General features: G+C 41.1%; 1 protein-coding gene across 1 annotated transcript in view; it reads left to right on the top strand.

Moving 5' to 3' along the window:
- Positions 1 to 19,942, top strand: part of LOC124155155 — a 342,994-nt gene that overhangs the window by 304,991 nt on the left and 18,061 nt on the right. The window contains exons 9-13 of the mRNA XM_046528872.1: positions 10,780 to 11,265; positions 14,076 to 14,236; positions 15,277 to 15,692; positions 16,875 to 17,117; positions 19,595 to 19,839. Of these exons, the coding sequence (XP_046384828.1) occupies positions 10,780 to 11,265; positions 14,076 to 14,236; positions 15,277 to 15,692; positions 16,875 to 17,117; positions 19,595 to 19,839 (1,551 nt within the window). The remainder of the gene's footprint in view (positions 1 to 10,779; positions 11,266 to 14,075; positions 14,237 to 15,276; positions 15,693 to 16,874; positions 17,118 to 19,594; positions 19,840 to 19,942) is intronic.

Below are 19,942 nucleotides of genomic sequence, written 5' to 3'. Positions count from 1 at the left end.
AAACAAACTACCTCCGCTTCTGCCGGGAGAATATCTTTAGTAATAATTTACGTTCTTCCCGTTGACCCATTTTTTTCCTCTCATTGCGAGGCCGGGAATGCGAAGCGCGGTGACGTTTAGGGGTTGGCACAGTTGTGGATGGAGAGGAATGAATGAAAGGGGGGCAGGTGCGGGGGGAGTGGAGATGCAGGAGAAGGAATAGGGAGTGAGCAATGCCCCGTGTGTTAGGGTGGGAGTAATCAGGGGTTTAGTCACGTGACCGGAAGAAGTCTGGGCTAGGAAGGCGCGGGGACGGCAGGAGCAGCTGTTCGAGGAGGTCGCTGGGGGGCTGGAGGCGGGGTAAGTGAGAGGTGACGAGCACGTGGTGGCGAGAATGCCCGTCTCCTCCCCCCGCACTCATCCTTCTCCGTGGTGAGACCTCTCCTTGGCCCCTTGGCGGTGCACACCTGTGACCGCAGCGGCGGTGACGTCGCACAGTGCTTCAAAATCGGAAAAAGCTGGTCGAAAGTCATTTTTTCAACTTTATTGGAGGAATTTTTGAAAGTACTATTCGTATTCTACACTATATGATCTATGATATAGGCTACTACTGCGACTATTTCGTGACTCATTGTAGTTTGTGGAACTGGATAAACATGAGTCCTCCGGGATAAAAACGCCTGACGCGTAAAATCACTCATTTTTTGAGAAGTTCACCTTCATATAAATAAGGATTCAGAAAATTTATGAACTTTAAAAAAATACAGAGCATAAATTGGTACCTTCGCGTACAACTTCTGGTGATTTCTTTTATTTCCATGGTTTTATAGTTGGAAATAAAAATGTTTAAACTTTATGCTTTTTTTACTTGAATTTTTTAAAAATAAATAGCAAAATCGTTTTGGGCACCTGCGAGCCCCCCGAAAATTTTGACGCGAATTGAAAGCATATAGTCTATAGATTCTATATCAAAAGAAAAATCTTGCTATTAATTGCGACTTTGTCCTCAAGATGGTTTTATGTTGAACGGCGCAATGCGCTGCTGCGAAGCCGCCAGGCCGACCGGGCGGCGCAGGTGGCGATATTAGTAGCGCGAGATGTTTTCCGAGGAAAGTTTTCAATGCCAGGTTTCTTTGTTATAGTGCTACTTGGTTTTCAATACGGGATCTATTTATAATAGATTTTTCATTCCTTTACTGCGTTTAGGGCTTTCCAGTAGCCCCAGCGTATGATATTTAGTGAGACTCGACATTCATCAGAAATAATCTTTAGAACAGCAATACTGACGAATATAATCGAACTTATGGCCTGTGCAACATATGTTTCAAGAATTTATGGATGTTTAACTTTCACAATATCCAGAATACCCTTTCGTCGTCACCCATTGGGAAAGCGGACTCTTCAAATGTATTTCATGGCACGCTAATTCACTGGAAGCCGCCGCACGGTCGAAAAGGATTATTGCAGCCAAAAAAGGTAGCGCCCGGCCGCAGTGTTATTGATCTTCAACGAGGTTTACCCGATCTCATCATTGTCCTTGAAGTTTATAGTAGGCTAGGAATGAATTGCTGATTGCTCTCTGACTACCCTCAATGTCGCCGCATATCATCTAGAAATATGGCATGGTCAACCGAGGAGGAATTCAGATACGGAAGGGACCCAAGGCCGAAAAAAATAAAACCACCTAAGGGACGTAGACGTGAAAAAACCCCAACCCCAAGAGTCAAACGTCGTAAATAAGATACCAGATCCTGGCAGGTCTTCGAGGTCCCAGGAACCAATGAGTGACGATGCCTGGACGGTCCATGCCTTTACTACCATTGCCACGATGAAAGAGAAAGGAAACGATGAGCCAGAAAAGCAGATAATAATGATACACAGAGGAAAGCATTCAGCGTCCCCACACAGAACACATAATCGCTAAGAAAGTACATAAATCGGAGCGTGAGTGGAAGAATATCTTCCATGAGCGTTTACCAGACGCTGCTCTTAGAGCAAGCATCCTGACATCAGCTGGAAAAATATTCGAAAAATACGAGGACACAAACAAAGGCAATTAAGAGGCACAGAAAGAAAGCAGGCAGATATGTCTCGCACGCGTACCCTTGAGGCATGGCATTTAGAGGACTCAGACGGTGCATCGCACTCGCTGAGAGGAGGACCACGGGCATTTAAAGTCTCGCTTGTGTGGTTAACTATTGCATTTGCTATAGTCACAGATTCAAGAGTGTGGATAACGTTTGCGTGTGTACGATTTATTTTGAGATATCCTTCGTGTATTTTTCACTTCGAGTGATATTCAGTTCAGTCGGATATTATTTGAAGTACGTGATCGATGGAAGGGATAAAAGTGACGAACCTTACTCTACACGAAAAATTTATTGAGCGTAAAGGAGACTCCATATCGTTCAAGAAGGAATATGTCACGGATTATTTAATCGACATGTTTAATTTGAGTGGAGATGTGAAGGCTAAAAACACTATGGCCATTTTCATGAGAAAATACTTTTTCCCTAAATATTTGATAAAATGGGAACAGTGTAGGCGACGGGATGATTTTTTCCGGCAAAAGTTCAAAAGTTGGCTACAACTTAGTGTTAAATTTCCTCCGGCTGTGAACAAACACCTACCAAGCTTATCTGGTAAGTAGTTGACTGTGTATACTTGACGTACAACTTATCATTTTATATATATTTAAAATAATCATATTATCATCATATTCACTTCTAGGATCGGCAAATTTAGCTCAAATTGGTCGACCCAGAAAATACATATAACATACAACCATAAATATCCTTATTTATTTGATATCCCATAGTCTCAATCACAATAATCAGTCATTTAATTCAACTGAAAAAAAAATATTTAGAGAAAATGTTAGCTTGCCTAAATGATGCTTCCAATCCTTGTAGTCACCTCACGAAATAACTTGAAGGTCACAGATGCGAATTTCATCCACGCCTTGAGGGCATTGACCATATTGTATTATAATTTTGAATTGTTAAGCAAATTAATTAAAAAATGAAAGCATCATAAATTATGCATTAAAACTTTAACTTTAGGCTCAACAGATAAAAAGTATATCCGAACACGAATTACCGTTGTTTTAAAAACGGTCAACTTTAATTGTTTTCATAATTTATCAATTATGTTAAATTAAACATATAACAGTCACATATTTGAAAAAATACCTCCATTTATTTGATGCGCATCAATCAACAACTTGAATGAAAAATTGAATACAATTTCTATTTTTAACATTTAATTGTTTAAATAATTGGCCATATATAAACAACAATATCAAAGATACAGCAAAAATAACTTCAAATTCGGATTTAGCAGACAAAAATCTTTTAAAAAACTTCTTCATAATACAACAGCGAGTAAGAATAAAAGCGGTAACAATTTCGACCACCTTTTTTCGATTTTGAACCACTGTGCGTCGTTCGCGGTCGCCAGAATATGCGTGTCAGGGTCGGATTAAGGTCGTTGTTTTGGGGGGTGGATGTTTCGGGGGTTTACATTACTTTCCGCGGCGCCTTGGTGGGAGTATGCAGTACCTTGCTGTATGACAATGCGTCAGAGGTCTGATAAAAGCAGGCAAGTGGCTTTTAGATATTCGTCGTCTATTTCAAAACATCATTTGGTAATTTGGTGACTTAAAACCTTAAATTAATGGGACAACTAAAAATGTATCATCTTTTCAACTTTTCTTGAAATACGGGCGTGGAGGCCGTCCCCCTCTTATATCCTCACTGTCTGCAGTGGGTTCTATGGCACCCAGGCGCGCAACGGGCGCGAAAGTAGTCTTGAAATCCCAAAAAATCTGGCATAGAAGGTTCTATAATCAAAAAAGGCCAAGAAATTTTCTTTTCTTCTAACGGGAAGTTTACATGACGAAATAATATGAGAAAATGTATTGAAAGTTATTTTTTATTCATATGCATTAGGAAATTTTCTTCATAATCATTCATATAATTGACTGAATGCATGGGGACTAGCGGCTCATAAGCCCTCTAAGAACCTATGCAAGCAAATCCTAAACGCGCCTATGGTCGCCGGTTCCAAACATCCAACAATTGATGTTCTTAATTTTATGTTTTTATTAGATAGGTATTTAGAGGAGGTCACTTTGGTCATGCGCACTGTTGGGAAAGGTAGCTAAGGAAGGGTGGAAAGAAACCCGCCGGTGTCGGAATTAGCCCACTCTTAATGGAAGGCATCTTGGTAATCATTGCTTTAAATCCCATCCGACAGACGGGAGTACTTGAACTTCCAATCACAAAGCACTCTAGCAGTCCCTGAAAATTCTCCGCCGCCACCGCCGCCGGGGTTTGTTCAGGGTGTGCAGTCAACATATTTGCCACTGTTATAGTGTTGTTTCTGAAATGCTTCTCGTAAATTAAAACTGGTTGATTGCAAGTGGGGGACTTACATACCCGCCTCGGGCATGTCAGGGATAATCGTCGAACTGTCAGGCCAACAATTACAATTGTTTTTTTACTTTCTTTTCAGTTTTCCGTACTTTTGAACGTAATATGCTATGAGAAAATAAAAAATTTTCGGGGAATGTCTTGGAATTTCTTTTTTGGATTCATGCTGCAGTAATGAAACATGTATGCCCATAATTGAGAAATTTTCTGTTCACACAGCTTGTACTTTCACATGACTCATCCTATTTTCGTGTCTTACAGCATTAATGAAACTTCATCGTTTAAACTCAATATATTTTTCCTAACATTGATTCCCAATGGCTTTCGGACAGATTGATTTTCAATGGTAATTCCACTTGCAAATACCAGCGAATTTTCTGTCTAGATGTTAAATACCTTTGAACCCCATCAGAGTTATACTTATTAGAGATCGAACTCGCGGTGTCAGACATTTCTTCCTTGACGAGTTATTTATGTGTGCATTCGGTTAGTATACACTTCGCGTTTCCGACAATTATTTTCCGTACATTACATCTTTTTCGTTCTCCTTAGAACTGACATTTAAGCGTCTGTTGTCTCTTCTCACTTTCCTTGCTTGCTTGTGCTTGAGACGTTGAACCCGTGGTCTCGACGGCGTGTCGTGTTTTGTCGCTGCGTATCCGCTAGGACTACTGGCTTTCTTCGAGAATCTTCCTCGGGAAACCCCTTCCTTCCATCCTCCTTGGTTGGCAAATGGCCCTCGTCCATGCAGATGATCCAGAGGGGACGAGAAGGGATGGGAAGGGGTCTGAGTTGCATCCTTTCTTCGTCTCACGGACGGCGAGGGGGGCTTCTCCAGGGATGCTGCGAGTCAGGAAAATGAAAACCTTCAGGGACTGTGAAACCCGCTTTTAAATGTCGTGTGGCTATCAGGGACTTTTTGATTTGGGCGTTGGGCGATAAAGTGGTCATTGGTGGATCCATCCTAAGTATAAGTTTGCTTTTGTACCATGTTTTCTGTGTTTATTTGCTGAAAAAGTACGTATCGTACCTGCTTGTGTATATTATGTGATCGTTTCATAAATTTGTCGAAAAATTTGATGAGTGGAAATATCATTGGTGGTTTATTTTGACAACTTTTTCACTTGAAATTTTGCATTGTTCTTTGAAAGTAATTTTGCTCATGTAAAAGGTCGGGGGATGTGTCTGTGCTTTCTTTATTTTATCGTAATTTCGTTTTCAAACGAAATCAGGGTTGTAAATTTCATTTTGCTGGTGTAAATTCAAATAATACCAAACCCTAGATGGTGAAAAACTCAACCAAGCTGGATTCGGACGGCGGCGAGAGAGGCTTCTTCAGTTGCTGTAAGTGAGGGTGCTACAAGTCAGGGAATATGAAAACTGTCAGGAAATTAGAAATCTGTCAGGTTATGTGAAACCCGCCTGGGAAGATTGTCGAGCTGTTAGGTTGATTTCAACTTTCAAAGACCAAACATGAATATCAACATGAAATAAACAGGTCGAACCTCAAGGTTAGCAGCTGAGTACCCTATCCTGCCGCCACCAAGGCGGGCATTTAGCGTGGAAATCGTCAAGAAATTTCTTTTCCAGAATTTCCTGACAAAGTTCAATGTACTCGCCGTTAGCACGCTGCCGACCTCAGGGGCGGATAATTAAACGTGCCCTGTCTGCCAGCTGCACTGGAATGCCATTGCTCCACTGCCTTCGCTCCAAAATAGACTCCTCGCCTCCGCGATCTGACGCCCCTATTTCGAGACCCGTCCCGACGCCGCGGCGCTGCTCTTGAGGCTCCGGTGAATCACAACCTGCGAACGCCATCCTCGCGTTGTTTATTTTTCGCGGCCGATCTTTCCCTCGAGGACCGCCACATTATCTGCGCGTTCTGCGTACCACCCACCTCTCCTTGGGCACGACAGAGGATAAATGAAAGAGGTAGCCACCGGGGCATAACTTGAAGAAAATAAACAAAGGCTTGGTATTGGCATTTAGAGGTGGCGACTGGCAGCAGGTGTCATTTGTGCCGTTGAGATTAGGGAACGATTTATGGGCGGAAACCAGGCGTAATGTGTACGAACAATGAAGGAAATATGCGAATGAGACCCCGGTTAAACGTATGTCCCAGCTATCAAACGGTCAGAGTGCTGAACGCTGTCAATACAAAACCCTGTAAAGGATCGGATTTCGTATGATAACCCTCCGGCAGACCTGATATTTGAAAACATGCTCATGAAACCATCTTAATAATGCATGTGAAGGGACGTTATGCTAGGCCCTTAACAGTACTTGCAGATTCCCATGCCTTATTTCTACTGTGATAATCTTATTATCCTTCCGTTAAGGCCTCGAAATGACCAAAGCGAGTCGCGGTTTGGCATCTATTCTCTATCGGGTTACGTTTTTTTTGTGGGTGCGATCCGAAGCTCATTGTCAGAGGAATTATACTAAGGCGCGTATCGGATTCTGCACATGAGACCAAGATGTCCCACGTCACGTGATATCTCATCCACCTCCCCCCTCGTACTGGTGAAGATCGTTGGATGATTGATGACGATGTTTACGACTTGGTTTTTTGATTGTCTGTTTTGTAATTTACATTATTTTGAGATTTAGAAGCAATTGCATCTTTGCTTTCTTCAATTTTGGTTTTTATAAATTAGCTTTGGAAATTGAAATCAATGCAGATGCTCGAATTTCGCCGATCACCCCAGCTATGCACAAGTGGAATCACTCGTAGCCACTGAAACCGAAATCCAAATCTCTCGAAAATTAACCACATCGCCTTGTACATGTTGGTCTCAACCACCTGCTACTACGCAGCCAGTATGCGCGCTCTTGTATTTCCGCTGAGGGCGGAACAGCACTGTTGTGATTTGCTTCTGTGTTCCCTGCGATGGTCCTCGAAAAACACGGTCACAGCAGAAACAAGTAATCAGACTTACCAAGTATGCACACCTTCTGTGTATTCTCTCAATCAAAATTTACTATCTTAGGTAAACTTAGAAACTTCTGACCATTTTGCATCCTATTTATTGATGTGGTTGCGAGGCATTGTGTGGTAACTTGGCAGGTTATGTGAAAAACTGATTATTGTTTTTACAAATTCTATTTCATTCAGAATTTATATTGTCATGTAATTCAGTGTGTTTTTGCGAATAATTATGTGTCTGGTCCTCAATTTTTTCAGTTACCCTCACGGACCGAGCGAAATGACCGCTTTCATCTTCTCTATGTCACTACTGGTTCCCAGTCTTAGATCCCCAGTCCGAGATTATTCTTCTCCACTGCACTTTCCTCCTCAGACTTAGTTCAGACTTTCTGGCCTACTCCCAATTTCAGAAATATCCTCGACATATTCCATGAATCTGATCGGAATCTCATCTTCTTCTATGCTTTTCGTAATGGCCCTTACATTCCTACCCTTACATTCCTACCATTCCCTCCTTCCTTTCATCCCTGTAAAAGCATAAACTTCTCTTATGGTTAAAATTGCTTCATTTAGCTACAACATGATATAATTTTCTTCATTTCATGTCCTTGTATAATTGTCCATTCCTCTTCCCTTACTATCAGTAGTGAAAAAGTCAAATAGAAAATAAACTCTATTCAAATTACTCTTTTTTATTTCGAGATCTGCCATATAAATATATAATTTTTTATTCCATGAATAATGAAGCTCAATGTAAATACTGTTTCGTTCGCAACGTCACGATTGTTATTCAAAGGAGAGGAGGTTTTGGATTCCCGTGTTCTCGGATGTGGTGGAAATTATCTCGATAACCTTGGTGGCCTAATTTTATTCTTTCCTGGGCCCCCTCCCCCCTTCTCCTCCGACGCCGACCTACCCCAAGTCTGGCGAGACCCTTCTCCAGGCCGACATCTGCTGCGGCACTGCGCGCTCATGCGCCTAACCTAAGGATTCCAGTTCGATCCCAACCTGACCCTGAAAGCTGCGATTCATCCATGGCTTATGTGTATCCTCCAAATGTTGACGGTTTAAAAAAAAGTCCTCACTCCCTCTGTAATGTCAGCGAAGAAAGACAGTTCCAGAGGTGAATGGAGAAGTGCATGATGACTATTCGTCAAGAAGGTATAACTGCTTCCAATGGTTTTTATTTGTATTCTTTTGCTTTGTGTCTACATGGCTTATTGGAAGTTTGTTAATATTTAGGTTTTCGAAATGCTTAATGTAGTGGCGTATTGAAGAGGAGGTGACTGCATACCTCCCCTTGATATTCCTAAGAAATTGGAATTACTGTAATCGTATGTGAGATTTGGCAGTTGGTTGCGTAAACAGTTCAGTGCACAATTAATATGCGTTCTAAGCGTTTAGAAAAGTAATGAACTGTCACCCCGAAAGAATGGCTTCAGTCAGTCAGTCGCTGCCTCTACTGCAGAGCAAGGTCCTGCGTCTAGTCTCTTTCGGTTAGCGCTTTTCCTTAGGGTATAGTACGCCCACGTGAACTTTGTCTGTCACATATTTGGAATAATAAAGCTGCGCTGGCTGTAATCTCTTGTATCATTCTTTTCATGGATTAGTGAGAATTAGTTTCTTTTCCTTTGATTTCAGTGTGAATATGTGTGTTAAGGTACGCAAACATATTGGCCGTCTTAGTTTGAATTTAATAAGAATATTGGATTACTCGGAGGCTAACTGAAGGTTTTATATAACTGACAATAAGTGGTTATATTTGTCTTCACGTGTTGATCATTGGAAAAAAAGAGGACATAGAATTGGCAGTGGGTAGTAAAAGCATTTATTTTCGTGAGAACTGTCAAAAATACACTAAAAATTGACTGCAGTTAATATAACGAGCTCACACTCAATGAACAGCACAATTGTAGTTAAAATTTATTTAACCCTTGCAGGAATCCACGATATCAAGCGTTGCAATCAACGAAGAAAGGTTTACCATGTAATCTAAAAAAAAGTGTCATTAAATAAATCTGATGTAGGGAGGTGAATTTAAACGCTTGATAATTGCATGAAAATTTCAATTGTATCCAAATTTTTATGTAGAAAATAAAAATGAATTTCAATACCCATTAATGGTATCTCGTATTTAATCGTTTCTGTCGGATATGATATCGGGGATGAAAACTGATGAATCCTATGTCCCCATCCTTCCGGTGCTACCGCGTCGGTTGTTGGTTTAAGACAACAGTTTCGCTGGCACTGCTGCCAGCGTCTTCATGTCGAAGACCTGATTCTTGATTTTTGATAGATTCTTCGATCTGAAGATGCTGGCAACAGTGCCAGCGATACTGTTGTCTTAAACCAATAACCGACGCGGTAGCACCAGAAGAATGGAGACATAAGGACATACCGAATGGAGACATTGGTCGACACCGCGGAATCCTACGTAGTCACTGATGACTCTTATCCCGAAAATGTTTTTTGGGGAGTTAACTTGGACGGGGAATGGATTTTGGTGGGGTTAATTTGAAGGGGGCACATTTACTATGAGACTGTATTTCCCAATTTGAATGTGAGGGGATGTGAACGACTTGACTCTCCCCCTCCCCCACTCGCAATGGCATTGCCTTTGTGTCATTCTTTGCTTTTCACGCATACTCATGGTCCTCATGGTATACGTAGATAGATTGTATGAGTGGGGAAGGCTTCAACAGGTGCCCTTAAAGTCAGACCTAACTTGGTAAACATGTTTGCTTGCCGACCGCAGATGAAAGCACCACGGCTAATGTATCAATGGTCACCATTCCAGACTGACCGTGCCCAGCGGTGCTTAACTTTAGTGATCTAGCCGGAGTCGGTCGGTCAATGCGGCTAGGCCCTTGCCCATGCATACCTATAAACATTTACTCTCCTTATTTTTTTCTTACCTTACGAGGGTGGGGGGGGCATTGTGACTAGCGAGTTTCCGAGCTAGGTTACTTTGTGAATGGTGGTCATTTTTTGTATTTTGAATCAAGCGCCACGATCATTCAAAGTGAACCAAATTTATATGGTTCCATGGGCGTATCCAGCGGGGGACAAGAGGGGGCACCCTCCCACCCCCTAGAAGCGAAATTAAGTTAGTTCAAAACAAAATAAAATATATAATTATGATATTGGAGCTATATAAAATGATAAATTTTACAAATGATGTTAGAATAAATAAATGATATTAATTAAAGACATGGAAAATTAATATCATTATCTTTTTCAAGAAAATTATTTTTTAAAGTAATAAAGCGCTGTCATTATTTTTTTAACTTTTGGTTTCATTAACCTTTTCTGTGCTAAAATGTTACAACTTGAGCGTTAACAACTCGCCATTGTATGGTTCTCTCCTGCACCACATATTTAAGATATCAAACGTTTCCACAGACGAGTGATTTTATTTTTCACCTCTTACTTGCCTCGCAGGTGTGCCCGGTTCCTCGAAGCCAGCGTCTTCGCTCTCCCCGCAGCCGCCACAATCATCGCAGCCTCCCCACCCGGCGTCCTCCGCCGCTGCTGCCTCGGCCACATCCCCGCTGCCGCCACCACCAAGCAGTGTGGGGCAACAGCAGATCCTACCCCCACCGCCCCCTGGCTCCAAGACAACTCCTCACGGACACCACACACCCCCGCACCTTCCCCACCCCCACCTCTCCCATCTGCACCAACACCATCACCACCACCCCCAGGCTCCCCCCCCACACCACTCCCAGCACCCACCGCCGCACCCAGCACCCCAGCCACAGCACCATCGGGGCAACGGCGGAGGTGGACACACAATCCCCGGACCCGGCCCAGGGTCGACGGGCCCTGCGGCCCCCGCGGGCAGTGGGGCTGGGGGCAGTGGCGGTGGGGGCCGGTCCTTCGCCGCCGCCTTGCGTAATCTAGCCAAGCAGGCCGTACCACCATCGGGTGAGTAATCGCTCCTTTTTCGTAGGTTTACTGTTCAAGTGGGCGTGAATCCTTGTCAATAGATGCTTCCACGTGAATAAAGTTCTTTCAGGTTTCTAGCTGGGCCAGAGAATCCATCTTGTCAGAGGTTTATGGGTCCATCACATTCCTCATCCTCAGGGAATCTTTATCCATCTAAATCTAGACATGTACTAAACCTGTGGTGTTAGGACACCAGCCATTTACAAAAAAATATGCTTTAAAGTTATTGGACCACTATGTTCCACCCATTATTTATTTAAGTGCTTAATTTTTCGGGGGAGCAAGGAGTGCCTGCACCTATCCACTTAGCAAAATATCTCTCTTATTTTATCATCCCTGTTGGACCTGGAAAAATATATTTAGGTTCTAAGTTGATGATCTCAGTTTAGCTGTGAATAATGACATAGCCTCACTAGTTTGTTGTGGTTTCCAGCCTAATTCATGTAAAGGCTGTGTCCTGCTCTCAGTTTGCTTGTCATCGTTCCTTTGATATAGGGAATGTGATTGACCTATTGGATTGGCCAGGTTAGGTTGGATAGGTAGGATTGACCAAGGTTGAATAATCTCCCTGGCTGAAAACCAGAGGGAACTTTATTAATTTTATTCGCTGGGAAACAAATCTTTCTACAGGCATTTTTATAATTACTATAAGGAGAGGTGGTACTCTGTTGGCAATGGTACTCTCAAGGGGAGTGCCTATAGTCAACCCTTACGACAGTTGTGTATGTTTGAAGATGCAAAGGGATGGTCGCATGATCTCCCTCCTAATGGAAACTCTATACCCAATTCACTTGGAAAAAAGTTGAGTCGTGTGTGTTTTAATCAGGGATTAGGAAGCAGAATATTGCTCTGATGAAGTTACCAGTTTTCCTTCCTTCCTATGAATCATCCCTTCTGAAAGTTGTGTGATATCTTTGTATTCCATGTGTTAATGGTGTGGTTGACTTCTGGACACTATTCCTGAGCACATCGGGTCCTTTATTATGTTAATTTAATGACTTCTCGTACTTCAACTATTACAGCATCTTGCTAGTCTGTTTTCCATTCAGTGCGTCATATAGGTCGTATCAGTTACAGTTCACAGTTTTCTACTATGTAATTATTACCTGATTGTGCAGCTCATTAATGGCTCTTCCTGTGTTACATTCCTATTGCCATGCTTCATTTAAGACTCCTTTCTTATAGCTACAAAGAAGGGCATACCCGGGACCAAAACTAATGGGGGGAAAGCCCTGGTCGTTCAGGTCGTTCAACAGAAAAGGTTATGAAACCAAAATTTCAAGAAAATTATAAAGGCGTATTATTAGTTTTTTAAATTATTTGCTCTGAGAATATTTTTATTTTAATTACATGTTTTATACTATTATCACTTTTCTTTGATTTCAAGAAAATTTGCTCAAAAATTTCCTTTTGAACTAAATTGACTTTTGCTTCTGGGAGGAGGGCAGCTGCCCCTCCTTCCCCCCACTGGGTACACCCATAGCTAAGGTCTATGTGGGAACTCAGTGTCTCTCAAAGCATCCTCCAAGTGTATAATCTGAATAGATTTTACTCAATTAATGGGTTTTCTGCAACTATATTCTTTTCCCTCAAGAAGCTATCCAGTCTTTGTATTTTATGTCATTCTAGTCATGGTTGTTATGGGTCTGGGAACTTAGAGATTGGTTTGGGGAATCAGTGATATGGTAAGGAATCTCGTCTATGATGTCAGGGAATATTTATGTCATGACACACAAATCAGAAGAATTGCTTAGCGGATGGCTGGCTGAGTGCCTTTGTCTTTGCTATAGAAAGTTGCTGTAAATTTGCCTTTGGAGAGACATTTCATGTTAAACCAATTAACTTTTTTTAGGAAAATTAAGGTTCTGATAGCATTGTCAACCTGCCTGTTCCACATGCAGGTTGACTCTGCTGAGCTACCGATCATTGCCTATTTTTATGGCACTCTTGCCTATCATAATTTTGCACCTGTTGCTAGTTGTTAGAGTTTTGTAGAGGAGAACCACTGCAATGGGGAAAGGAATTCAGGAGGAGGCCAAGTAGATTTTTGTCTGGGGAAAATAAGGGAATTAGAATTCAGAATTTTGTTATATCTTCTTTACTTACCGCAATTGAATTGTCCAATCTGCGTCCCTCCTTGACATCGTCAACTACCTCCTACTTGTCCTTCTAATGCAAGGTGTGATCGGTCTGTTTACCCGAGCAATGACACCCTTTTCTGTGAGCAGCGGGGTATAAGCATGCATTGTCATCAGCTGTCTAGATAAGTGGTCCAATACCAGCGGCAGAAACAATACATACTATACTTCTTCTAGGAACAATTACTATTGGAGGAGAGGGCTCTGAAGGAGGGGTGTAGTGGAAAATTACCAAGTCAGGGGATATCTATTTTGTGTGTTAAGAAGAGAATGGGTCTACTAATTCATGAATGTAACAGAACAAGAGAGTCACTCAGAAGTGAGGCATTTTGGGAGAATTTTTGAAACAGTTCTTTCCTGAGGTGTTGAAGTGTTGTAATTCTCCTTTCCTTTACCTTCTTTATCTTCAGTTGGGAAAAAGCTTGCAACTTTATGTAATGGATATGAAGTTAAACTCGAATAGTGCTTGCTGTTCAGCGTTTTTTCCCTTGTGTCAATGTTCCCTTTTATCCCAATGTATGGAGAATTTGGGTCTGTTATGGTGTATAGGCTATTTTAACCCTCATTATATATATTACCTTATCTTTTTTGACCTCTTGTTGGCTTTGTGCACATGTTTATTTGCCTTTGTCCTTCTTGTCAATTTTACAGAACGAGATGGAAGTGATGAGATGTCCTCAAAACGACCTCCTGGAGGTGGTGGCTCAACTGCTTCCCCATCCTGTCCCCCCCCTCCCCTGCTCCGAGGGGGACCCAATGACCCCTCCCCACCCCCCCACATCTCCGCTTCCATTATGGATCCATCTCGAAAGGTTAGACATCTATTTTGTATCTCCATTATTGGTTTTAATTAACTACTAACTATACCTGAAGAAATTGTATTTAATGTTGGTGAACCTAGCAAGTGCCACAAGTACACTTCGTCTTGAAAATACAGGGGAAAGAATGTTATGATTTATTTAGCCGTTTATTTGTCAAACCTATGTTTGCCTTGTTTTTCAAGTGATTAGCTTGCCTAGTTTATTCATTAATGTCTATCAGATATTGAGATTCATTTAGTTATGTTCAGAGACTTCTCAGGTCTGGATGTGTGCTCTTATGGAAAACCTTGGAAGTGAGGAGTTTCAATGCATGTGTAAAATCATGGAATGTTGGGGAAAATTAAAAATAAGTCATAATAGATTCTTGCAAAATTATCTTCATCCAAGTGCATGGGTATAACTTCTTGATATTTTAGTATCCCATTCTCAACATGTCCATCAATTGGTGCTCCATGAAAATTATGTATATTTCATTTTTATAGCTTGCTTTCAGTTGGTTTTTCAAGGTTAATTTTTAAACTCTCTTTAGGTCATCTTTATTTACATTATATTTTAATAGTTTTAAAAATATATCTTATCACACAGTTTCGAGAGTCACAAAAATTGTAGGAAAAGTTGGAGAAATTCAGTCGCTTGCAATGCTTGAATGACCGACCTGTAAGAGAGAAATGTTGTTAATTCGAAAACAGAAGCAAAGCAAATATATAAGCCAGAACTTGGCAAAATTATTGTAATAAAATGGCGAAACTTCTTATGCAGGTTCTTTTTTACAGGGTTCTGCCATATTTTATTTTGGATTCAGACTTGTTTCGAGATTCAATTGGTTGCCTTAGTAATGGGCACTTGGTGATGAAACCATGGTCAATATTTGTGTGGAAAGTCAAATTTGGTGTTTAATTTTGTCCTGAATAACAAAGTTGAGCCTGATATATTTATTTTAATGGGTGAAAGTTTCTGCAAATCTGCCTACTACCTCTCACTTCAGAAATGTCTCCCTCTCACATATTGGTGTCTGTCTCTTTGTGCTGCAGCCCCCTCAGGCCACGACGTCCTCTCCTCAAGTGTCATCTGCTGGGGCCACAGTCCCCACCTCAGGAGGCCCCTCTTCGAGGCCCTCGACCACACCGGATGAAGTCTTGCTTGCACGTAGCAGTGGTTTCCAGCCTTACAGGCCAGAGGCGGAGCCTGGGGGTGGTCAGCCTGGATCCGGAGGCTCATCGGGACCACCAGCATCCCAAGCACCCCAACAGCCCCCACCTCCTCCCCCTCCTGCCGTGCCACCCCGTCTTCCCCCTCATTTTGGCTCGTTGGACCCAACAGGGGCCGCGGCAGCAGCTGCTGCAGCTGCCGCGGCTTATGCATCGTACCACCACCACCATGCCCATCCCCACGCCCACCCACACGGACTCTACCCGCCCCCTCCATCCCACCTGCCCCATGCCTACAGGTGAGTAAGATGATGTTGTTCCCTTACGTATCGTGTTGTACATTTTGTGGTGTGTAATGGTTGGGCTCATTCGACAACTTTTTCAAATTGTCAATTATTGTTAAGTTTAAAATAATAAAGGGACTATTTTTTTCTTTTCTCAATCCATCACATACTTCTCAAGCTTTTTGCAGAAAAAAAATTGATGGCTTTAAACCTTTCGCAAATAAGTCGACATCATAAACTCCTGTCAAGCAGGTCGTTGCATTTCCATTACCGGTTGGCCATATGCATCTGTGTCATTTGGATCATCGTTGCTTACACTCACTATTCCTTCCTTCAATTTTGCCGTTCTCCCTGGAGCTGAGCTGTAACTCAAATGAAATCTCCAAATTATGAAAACTGAGCGACAACTTACATATTTTTTATTTTTTAAATTATGAGAGACTGGTTGAAAGATGAAGATTTTTTCCTTGTAACTTATCTATCCTTTTCATCCCCCAAATTCTTTTAATAAATTGTAATTTTGAGTCAAGTAAACAATACAATTATGGGTTCAGTATGTGTAGTATAGTTATGTAAATGGATGTAGTTTTTATTATCCTTACTGTATGAAATTTTGTCTGTGTTTCTCCCACTCTTCCAATTATTGATAATTTATTTGTATAATTCAAATGAAAGTCATGTTCCTTGCATGAAGCAATGACCTGTATTAGAATTCATGATCTTGAGCCCCAATTCTACATTTTTTTATTTTGGAAAGAGTTGAATATTGATTGAAGTCATAATTTTTGGACATTGTCATATTTCTGAAAAAAATGAGGTATTTTCTTTCAAAGATTCAGTTAATTGGATCAAATAAAATGCATAAATTGTATGATTTTAGTACAATGCACGATATTAGTTGTGAGTCAATTCCAAATTTCTATAATATGTCTTTGGCAATGTTATTTGGATTTTTATTTATTTTGAATTATGTATTTAGTTGTGAGGAAAGGAGTGAGTTAGCATATTTTTTTCTTAAGCTTTGACTGGTATTTTGGTTTTCTCATCCTTCAATTAACATGAAAAAATATACTTTATTATTCTGTGGTGTTAATTCATTATTGAGAAGGAAAAATATTTTTGTGGAAGTGAAGGTTAAAAACTATTGTAGCTAACTCAGATATGTGTCTCACTCATGATTTTTTTCTTATCTTTCAGATTGGAGGAGCAGCTGTATCTGGAGAGGTGCAACTCTCTGCTTCGTGGCCCTCCCCCACCCCCAATATTCCCACTCGCACCCCCGTACCACCCTTTGTATGGCCTCCGTTACTCTCCCACGGACATCCTCCCGCCCCCGCCTCCTGCCCCCCTCGCTTCTCTCCTGTCTCCAGCGGCGTCTGCAGCTGCTGTCATGCATGAGAGGTGCGCCTATTTAGATGACAACAACACTGGTCATTTCTGGTACACATAATTTCTAGACCTGACAATTACATGTGGACTCCCATGTAGAACAGGGCCCTGAATGTGGAATGCTCTTAAGAATATCCCTCTGGACATGGGTTTGCCAACAGCACTGAATGTCATGGTTTGTTAGTTATGTGTTTTCAAGGCCTCTTTACCATTTTCGTTACCATCCAATATGAAATATGCTCAATGCTCTGCATCCAACCTGCGGGATTTTTTTAGTCGACACAGAAAATTTAGTTCTCTCTTTTGGTTTGTAAATCACCACAGCAGCCACTTGAAAACCACTTGTGTGCATGATGTTTAAAAAATATCCTTTTGTTAGCTTCTATCGTTGGAAGAAGGTCTTGCTTTCTGTTATGAATATAATTCATCTTAAAATTTTAGCTGTAGCTCAAATTATTTCCTCCGTTGCAAAGAATACAGTATTAAATCAGCCAGAGAAAATTTCCATTCCTGCACTGGGTTATTTATCTTTCCTGTGCGAATTTGTTTACATGTATTCCTTTCCATATATCTCTCTTGAAAGAGTTCTATCATGGAATTCTATCGATATGCGTAGATATGGTCCTTCTATCCCTTTGAGTCACCCCAGAAATTTTTCATACTTAGTATAGACTAGGGTTATGATTTGTTCATAATTTTTTATGCTTAGATTTTTCTTAAATGAATTCTGATAGGATAACTTCACTCTCTCAGTTTCTGTTACCTAAAAGAATGATAAACACCTCATCACCTTGTCATGAATGAATTCAATTAGTTTTTCTTGTTAGATTACCAAGATATTTCCTGCTTGATAATGATCTCTTTTCAAACTATAGCTGACTCGTGATTATCAGGCTATGGGTTATCCGGGTTGTGGATTATCCGTGCACGATTTTCACTCTCGCTCAATTTTTCCGCGATCTTTATAAAGAAATAAAACCGAACAGAAAATCACCAGAATTACTCCATTTTAATTCTAGGATACATTGGACTTATTATTTCCGTTAGAATCCCCTTTGTAAAACGGATACAATCGTGTGCTAGCTGCATTCACGGGATCACCGTGTTCCTGTTTTCCAAGCCTCGCAGTGCATGACCGCGCTCTGTGATTATGGATACATGTCCCGCAGCAGTTGCAATTTGGGCAACTTGTGCAAGAGGCGACTACTTGGCGTGGTGCCTGACAGTATAGTTTCCGTCGTCGCACAATGGTTTTGAAGCATTCGTGCTAACCACTTTCCTGTATCGGTGATCATACAGCCACGTATGTGTGGTTTTCGAAACCAGGCCTTACATGGAGCATTGATATTATGAATATAACCATGTTATCAGCACTAAAAAGATCACAAACTGGCAAAGAAAGCTCTCATTGAGTCTGGGAAGCACTCTAAAATAACAGAATCACTGCATAAATAATAATTTATTGCTTGTTTTTGGTAAATTATGAACACTGCAAGACATTTAAGTGGAAGTTTTGGTTATCAGTGTTTTCCAATTATTCGTGCCGTCTATCCCCATCATTAGCCCGGATAATCGGGAGTGTACTGTATTAGAATGAGATTATATTGGTATTTAAATTGACCCGGTAAATCCTTCAATAGAACAGATAATGTAAGCACTATGACCTCAATAGTGAAACCAAAAAGTAGTCTCCATTGGCCTTAACGTTACAGCCATTGTAGATTATATTTCGATTTCACTTCCTTCTAGTGAATTGTAATATGAATAATGATTGAAAAGCCTTTGCTACTGTACTTGAAAAGTTTTTCAAGCAATTCAATCTTGAATATTGTATTACCATTCACTTTTCCAGTTAGTCACTTGTACTATTGAATAGCCCTTGTACCCTTAATGTAATTTTCTTTCAAATCCATCCTTAATTAGTTTGTGAACTTTCCCCTTTCTAATGTCGCTATGCTTCTCAAATATCTGATACCCATCCTCAACCAATTAGCTTTTATTTCTCCTTAAAGTATTTATTTCTCATTTATGGCTGCAGTGAATGCATTATGTTTTAGTCCACCCTCCGGCCATCATTCAATGAGCCGGAATTCCTACAACCTGCATTGTAGTTTATAATGGTTAATGTCGGCAATCTCTTGAAAATGAAAGTGATCCATGATTTATTGGAGTTTGCTATTTGTCAATCAATTGGCCATTGTAATGAGAAGTTATGAATCCAACCAATGTCAATTCTGAATTAACGTGACCCTTGACTATTATTTTCTACCATTATTTCATGATTGTGGATCTGTGACTTTAAAATACCTACCAGAAAAATTATATTTGTTTTCTGTAGGTCAATGGTCCTAGTCTGAGAGGATGGAAGTTAAAATGTCTTGAAGGTACTTTTATGTTATGTAATGTTGTGTATGCTGGACAGCCAAAATTTTTAGTGTAACATTTCAAGCCTGATTACAATAGCTTCTGTTTGCCTCTCCTTATTTCTGTGGCTATCCATGATTAATTTGTAATCCATGTGATGGCAGGTACAAAATGGAGGAGGAGCAGCATCGTGCCATGGAGCAGGAGCGAGAGCATGAGAGGGAGAGAGAACGAGAAAGGGACAAGGAGCGTGACAAGGAGAAGGAGAGGAGAGCGTCATCCAGTGGCCACAATGCCTCGTCTCATTCTTCAATGGCAGCACCCTCAACCTCACCATCGGCTGCTTCTGCTGCTCAGATGCGGCAGCAGTCACCAGCCGATAACTACAACATGTACCCTGACAAAAAAGGTGAGCAAGAGCTCATACTGGCAGCAGGCACGTAGCCAGGGAGAGTGCCACAGGGGCTTTTAGCACCCCCTAATTTTATAAAAATTATATTGGGTACTACTTA

The sequence above is a fragment of the Ischnura elegans genome, chromosome 3, assembly GCF_921293095.1.
Source record: "Ischnura elegans chromosome 3, ioIscEleg1.1, whole genome shotgun sequence".
Lineage (NCBI taxonomy): Eukaryota > Metazoa > Arthropoda > Insecta > Odonata > Coenagrionidae > Ischnura > Ischnura elegans.
The sequence above is the reverse complement of the archived record's forward strand: the minus strand, read 5'-3'. Positions and strand labels throughout refer to the sequence as shown.